Source organism: Lactuca virosa, chromosome 5 (assembly GCF_052849685.1).
Source record: "Lactuca virosa cultivar CGN04683 chromosome 5, Lactuca_virosa_CGN04683_v6, whole genome shotgun sequence".
Classification (NCBI taxonomy): domain Eukaryota; kingdom Viridiplantae; phylum Streptophyta; class Magnoliopsida; order Asterales; family Asteraceae; genus Lactuca; species Lactuca virosa.
Genome location: NC_136430.1, coordinates 394,392,281 through 394,399,487, shown reverse-complemented (window position 1 = coordinate 394,399,487; position 7,207 = coordinate 394,392,281). Strand labels below are relative to the sequence as shown.

Sequence of the window (7,207 nt, the reverse complement as noted above, 5' to 3'; positions counted from 1 at the left end):
AAGTTTATACACATGTGCTAAACTTTAAAATAGATTGAGATGACTCTCAATCACAATCGGACATGTCCTCATTATGAATGATGATAAAGTTACATGGATAATGGTTCCATGTAGATTTTAATTACAGTTACACATAAGAGTTAGCGTGCACTTTTGTTCGGGGAACACTAAGATGCTTAATGTATAGTTCATTATGAGTATGAGTAATCCCATTACATAAGTCTTGGTATCTAAGTCATGTTTAAGTATATAATGCATTCTCAATAGTTTTCTCTATATATTAGTTATATATATATAACTGAAAATGTTTGTATTCACAAATTTTATACAAATCAAGTTTGTCAAATCTACTTAACAAACATCCTTCATTAGCAAAATCATGAAAGTCAAGCTGACGCTATAGGGTCTTATGGATATAAGTAGATGTATTTGATTGAAATTTAATGTTTGGATATTGGAACAGTACAAGCAACATATATTGTAATGAGTTGATATATTGGATATGAGACTTTCATTAAATAATTGTTGTGTTCTATATTAGCATATTTAAAGCCTTGAATAAATAAGTTATTCTAAATGCTCATAGTCGTTCATAGTTGTGGGGAGCTTATATGAGATAAGACTAATATGAGTGGATTGGTTGATTCTCATGGAGATGAGAATAGGAAGAGCTGCTACCAACTTCATAGGTACTTGATTAGAGAAGATGTATTGGACATGACCCACATCAAAATCACATTATGAATCGTAGTCATGAGTGACGTTTTGATCAAGGTTGTATCTTTGTATTCTTAGACCTGAGATACATATTTGGGACTTAAAGTGTAGGAATTGTTATGCTTTGACATGCTTTAACATTGTTCCGTAAAAGGTAGTCATAAGGGCCATCGTTGGGTATAACATGAACTACATGATGGACATATGTAGTTAAGATGGGATTTGTCCTTCTTATTCATTGAGAGTTAGACATGTAAGGACTTATTAAAAGTTGAACATTAAATGGGATTGATGGTCATCCATATCTCATGTTCAACATGATGTATGAGACAAATGAATAACTGATATCACACATTTAGTAATAATTGCATATTAGAGCTCCTGGAATTGGCTGTTGATGAGATGTCACCCTTCATGAATTGTTAGTGGCAGTAGCCCGTTGCTGGACATCAGTTACTGTCTATGTCAGATTGTAATGAATCTTGTGCAAGTAGGAGATTGTTGAATCTATATGCCCACGAATCATTATTGAGTGATATTGCTAATAATATATGATCTTATATGGTCACACATTTATCAAGTTGGCACATTTTGATATTTATTATTAATATGATTATTAATAAATAATATCAATTCTTGTATTTAATTAGGGAATAATTATTGTTTTGTGTAAATAATAATTAAAAAGAGCATAACTAGTTATTATATCATATGGTATGATTTAATAAGTCATAAACAAAGTTTTGGACACTTTGGCTAACCTTAGACTTGCTAGTTCTTTACCATTAGTTACCTTTATGTAACTAGAGAAATTAGATAATCATTTTTATCTCTTCTTTCTCACCATGGCCGAAAATATGGGAGGCATGGGAGGTTGCTTGTCAAATTCTCTCCCATGCTCCCCATGCTTACTTTACTAGGTAATACTGCATAGTATTTTATAGAGTAACTTTTGACCATGTATGGTAGCATATAAAGGAGTGTAGAGGCTTGCAAAATTGCTAGTTTTTCTTATGCAATTCCTTCTTTTTTTTTTTATTCTTCATGGCCGAGAGCATGAAGCCTTCTCCTCTCCTCTCTCATGCAATCTTGTTGCTTGCTTTTTGGAGCTTTACTTTGTGTCTTCCTTTAGTTCTTATTTTGTTAAGTACTTAAAGGTGTAAAGAAAAAAGTATTACAACAAGGAACTAGCATTCTAAGTGTCTTATTCTTGATGGTGGGTACTTGTAGTGAAAATCATCTATTTGATTTTTCTATCTTCATCAACACCCTAAAACCAAGTGGGTTTACAGGCTTCAAAGGTTGTCATTCTCAAACACTCGTTGGTTGTTGTTAACATCATTCTAACATCTATAAATGGACTTGTTGTTTTTATAAAACTTCCGTTATGGTTTTTATAAAAAACGAACTTATATTTTGTATTAAAACCCTTAAGGATGAATGCACGTACGTATGTTGGAGATGCCATAAGATTTTTCAATGAGGGGAAAGGCTAGTTTGCTTGCTTCTCCGGTCATGGTGATGAGAGGGTTTGTAAAGATATCGAGAAGAAGAGGGAAGGGAGAAAAAGGAAGAAAAGAGGTGAAGTAGGATTAGAGATGAAGGAGACGTACAATATTAGTGGCCTGATACCATTTTATGGTGGGTATATTCACATGCCCTCATCTCATTCATTAAAACAATATATATATATATATATATATATATATATATATATATATATATATATATATATATATATATAAAAGCACAATACGTAAAGCCTAAATCACAAAATACATTTGGGCCTAACAAACAAATACATAAATACATGTGGGCTAACATTCTTTCTATTGAAAATGGAACCCATTTCAAGCTGAAGTTTATTGCATGATGAGCTGAATTCTTCCCTTCTTGAGTGTTAATTAGTCGGTTTCTTCTTGGTTACCATGGAACTAGTATTTAGACTTATTTCCATTTATTTAGGTGTTTATAAGTTTTAGAATTCTGGTATGATTGTTGTTAGGGGTTTTTTATATAGTCTTTAATTTATTGGTTCCATACTTCCATTCATTTGAAATACTCCGAACCCCAATCAAAAAATTGTATTCTCTTCTCCATTCTCTCTTTTATAATTAAAATTTTATGAATAATTCAAGTCGCCTTTTGGTTTTTTACTACAAGGCTTTCCGCCTAATCTTATGCATTCTTGGGTTATTCTAGTTGTTCTGTTTATCATGACATTTATAGCACGAATCACTTCTCTAACTTAGTAAAGAATGTTCATTCTCATATTATTCCTTGATAAGACAACATTCAGCTATACTAGTCCGAATATGTTGAAGGAACTACGTACTGCCCAGTTTATGGACCTTGTTTGTATACATCTTATACGGATGTACAGTTTTATATTAATCTTGGTTGTTTCTCTCACTCGCATTCTTGATAGCTTTCAAAATGGCTTGTTTTACCACATGAGCATCAATGTCATCAACGTGTCCCTCATTCTGCAAAACCGTAACATTTATCAATATAAAAGTTGGATTGGAGAACGAGACTTACGTATAAATACTTGCAAAAATAAGCAGTTGCGTTACGCAAAGTTGTTTAAAAAACAGATGGAAAGGAAAGTATATATGGGACACTTTTCTAATTTTGAAGTAACAGAATTTACAAAACCAATGCATGTGTCGTTTCTACCATTGACGTACATAGAAGCAATCGAACTAGACCTGTAATAATATGAACAATTCTATACGAATTAACATATTTGTCTCTATGTGTATAAGAATAGTGTTTAAGTGAAATTAAAGCATATATATACCAAAACACATCTAAACAAGTAAAATAACTTCTTACTTCGCCTACGGCTTGGAGATGGAACTTATTGGAAGAGGACACAGCAGCATCACATACGTCAAGTCCAAACTCCTCAAAGGCTTCCAGGATTAAGACAAGTAGACCAGGGCAATCCTCTTCAGAATAGACATTAATTCGAAAACCTTTATCTAGGGTTTCTACTCTGACTTGCTAAATTTTGGAAAGAAAAAATATATTTTAGATACAGTATCAACGCAACGTGAAGTATTATATCATGTTTTGGAAATGAATCAAGAGTTTACCATAGGTAATGTACTATATTCGCTCGAACTTGTGATATCTTCATTAAGTCTTTCTACCTTCTTCTTCAGTTCCTCGATATACTTTGATGCATCTACAATAATTGATGTTTTGTGTACCTGCAAGTCATCATAAAACCAAGCATCATATAAATCTGATTTATGATTAACAGTTAATTACCTTTTGTTCAACAGTACCAGAACATCTACATCAAAGGATAATCATGTAAAAAGGTACACATAAGTAGCATGCGTTCAGAAGTGGTGCACTATAAGGGTAAGCAAGAAAATCGGAAAATCTATGTACATCAATATGCTTTCTTGTGGGTGGGGTCTCACTAAACAATCAAAATATTAGAGCCAAATAATTCGATTCAGATAAATTTCTATATTTGCAACATCTAAACTAAGAAGTTTACAGCATTTGAATGGGAAACCGAACGAAGTTGTTTTATCTTCTGATAGAAAGCAGATCGTTCCTCCTCCTTAGAACCCATTATTGTAAAATCTCGAAGAGCTAGCAAACTTTCATATGGGATCTTTCATAAGGAATGAGAGATATAAAGAAGAAGAAGATGGCTTAAAACATATAGTTGTGGGCTTCGCATGAGTACCAAAAAAGCTCTCATAATCATCATATAGAATAACACATAAACAATAAAATATGTTTGTACAATTACAGAAGCACCCTTCTACCGGGATTTACAGTGGGGCTGAGCTATTTAAAGTAAAATAAAAATATAAAACGCGGAAAGATGACAAAGTTTTCGGAAACTGTATGCTTGTTCACCAGCTAATCTGATCACAATTTCATGGGATTATAACCAGTATTCTATTAAGACTTAAACAGTACTTCTCGCAGAAGATGGATGTGTATTAACCTTAACGCAAACATATGTTCTGACAGCATTCACAAGATGAATAGTGTACCAGATAAAGTCATACCCAATTTCAGTCACAAAAAAATATTTAGAATAAACTCTAACACAAGTACTTCATTTACTAAAAACGTGGCCGGTAATTTTATTACTATTAATGACTAAATATGGCATTCTAAACCTTTGGTGCATCGACAATATTGTGGTGCTAGTTACCTCGTATTTGCAGTGATACTTTATTAGATGGTGTTAAAAGACATATTTCTTTTTTGTAGGTCTTTAGTAGTTGTAAAAAGGTGCAGTCCTAATTTCAAGAGTTGGCTTAAGATTGCTACCAAACAATTTTATCCAACTATCTTGGAATTACCGATTAACATATCCTAATTGTTACATATACCAGGGTCAAGGCACACAAAATGTTCAAGATATATATATATATATATATATATATATATATATATATATATATATATATATATATATATATATATATATATATATGGCTTGGGAAATATGTGGCTGTTATGTACCTATCTAATATTATAGAAACATCAAAAACTACATAATTTTAACAAAATTCAATCAAATATCTCTACCGTATTTCTTGTATCCTCTATTAGAACTTATATTAGGCTTTGTATATATTTTTTATGGAGTTTTATAGGTTTAATTTTACACCACAAACCGTGTATACGAATATTTTATCAACTACATGTAGTTCGATATATTGAAAGTTATTACATAAAACTATAGTGAAAGATTGAAATTGTTCATTAAAAACCCAATAAACCTCTTCTCTAATCCATCAAACGAAAAAAAAAACAATGCAAGTATACATAAGCTAGGTAGGTGTCGGAGAAAATTATGAAGCTTCTACTAGATGTCTAATAAAAAACACATTCAAAATATATAGATATTGAGGATGAATTACTAAATAAAAATAATATGAGTTCAAAAGCAATAGAAATAAGCTAACAGTGAACGTAAATTGTGTTTTTTAATCAAAATGAAATCAATTTAGATGGTTTTATATTTAATATTACAAACATGAAAACCACATATTCACTTTTCATATATATATATATATATATATATATATATATATATATATATATATATATATATATATATATATATATATATATATATATATTATAATTCTCCATATAATATTCAGTTTATTTTACACCTTGTCACAGGGATCAATATGAATTAGTTTCAAAAGTTATATAATGTAAAGTTTAATGGATATGATTCAGCTTGTGGATTATCATAATATTCAGATTAAGCCAATCTGGTTTTGGGTATGGCCCAAAATATGACAGGAGGAACAAATTCAGATTTGCTAGGCACGTTCAGTAAAACTAATGCAGTGTGATTCACCAGGTTGATGGTAATCCATTTAGTGATCGAATTTTTTCTAGCTTACCGATCTTTTGCCACAGGAGACTAAGGGGACAAAAAATGACAGTGGCTATAAGGAAAGACAAGGGGAGTGATGGTTCAGTCTATCGAATACCCCCGTGAGATAGTTTTGGATGCATTAACAGCTAATGCTAGCAACCGAAACACATACTTACAACACAATTTTGTTTGACATCTGACAAAAATTCTCTCTTCTCTCTTCTTTCTCTGTGTCGCTGTCTGAAGTCCCCACACCATCACGAGGCATATCACAATCACCCCTATCTGTCAATTTTGTTTACCTTGGTTATTCTTTTTCCGTTGGTTGATATCTTGATCATGATTGTACCATCTAGTGCATGTTTTTCCCATATTGGTGGTAGAAACTTGCTTTTCAATTTTGAAGATATATAGATGCATGGAATTCGTAGATGATGGATTTTTATTTTATAGCCGAATCTATAATTCATTTAACTCTAAATAGTTAAATGGATTTTTATTTTATTGCCATCTATTATTTTATTTTTTTTATTCTATTTTACTATTTAACATTATAATACATTAACCCTGTAAAGTTTAATAAATTTTCACATTGTCACCATCATATTTTTAAACACAATTGTAAGATACAGTTGTTAAAAAATATAATATTTAAAAATATATTAATTAAAAATTATAAAACCTAAAACATTCAATACCGAGAAATACATTAATTAAAAAATTATATTTTATCTTGAGTTTTTCCCAACGTTTACTCAAAATCTATCGCCCTTCCTTCATTCACTACATGAAATAGAGGTATTAGCGACAATGTCGCCGGTAAAAGCTCAACTTGTCGTTGTTACTAGTAATCCCGGCAACATGTTGACGCTATTACGTCATTGCTAATAATTCGTCACTAAAACTCTTTTATCGCCAATAATACCCGTCGCCGGTAATACACTTCGTTGGTACTACTCCAAGTCTCTGGTAATACCAACCACCGGTTGTACTGTATGTTGCTGGTAAAACGTTTTTTTTTTAAATATTTCTGCTAATCTCTAATCTATAAAAACGGTATTGATATAAATCTATAAAATCAATATTTAAATTGCATAAATGTAGAATCCA

General features: G+C 31.2%; 1 protein-coding gene across 1 annotated transcript; it reads right to left on the bottom strand.

The window, feature by feature from the left end:
- Positions 1-2,965: 2,965 nt before the first annotated feature.
- On the bottom strand, positions 2,966-4,439 carry LOC145116035 (uncharacterized). The gene is made up of 4 exons (XM_079052399.1): positions 4,235-4,439; positions 3,819-3,935; positions 3,556-3,726; positions 2,966-3,203 (listed from the first exon to the last, which is right to left on the bottom strand). Exons 1-4 carry the CDS (start codon positions 4,310-4,312, stop codon positions 3,108-3,110), a joined length of 462 nt encoding a protein of 153 aa, XP_078908525.1. The 5' UTR covers positions 4,313-4,439; the 3' UTR covers positions 2,966-3,107.
- Between the last annotated feature and the right edge of the window lie 2,768 nt (positions 4,440-7,207).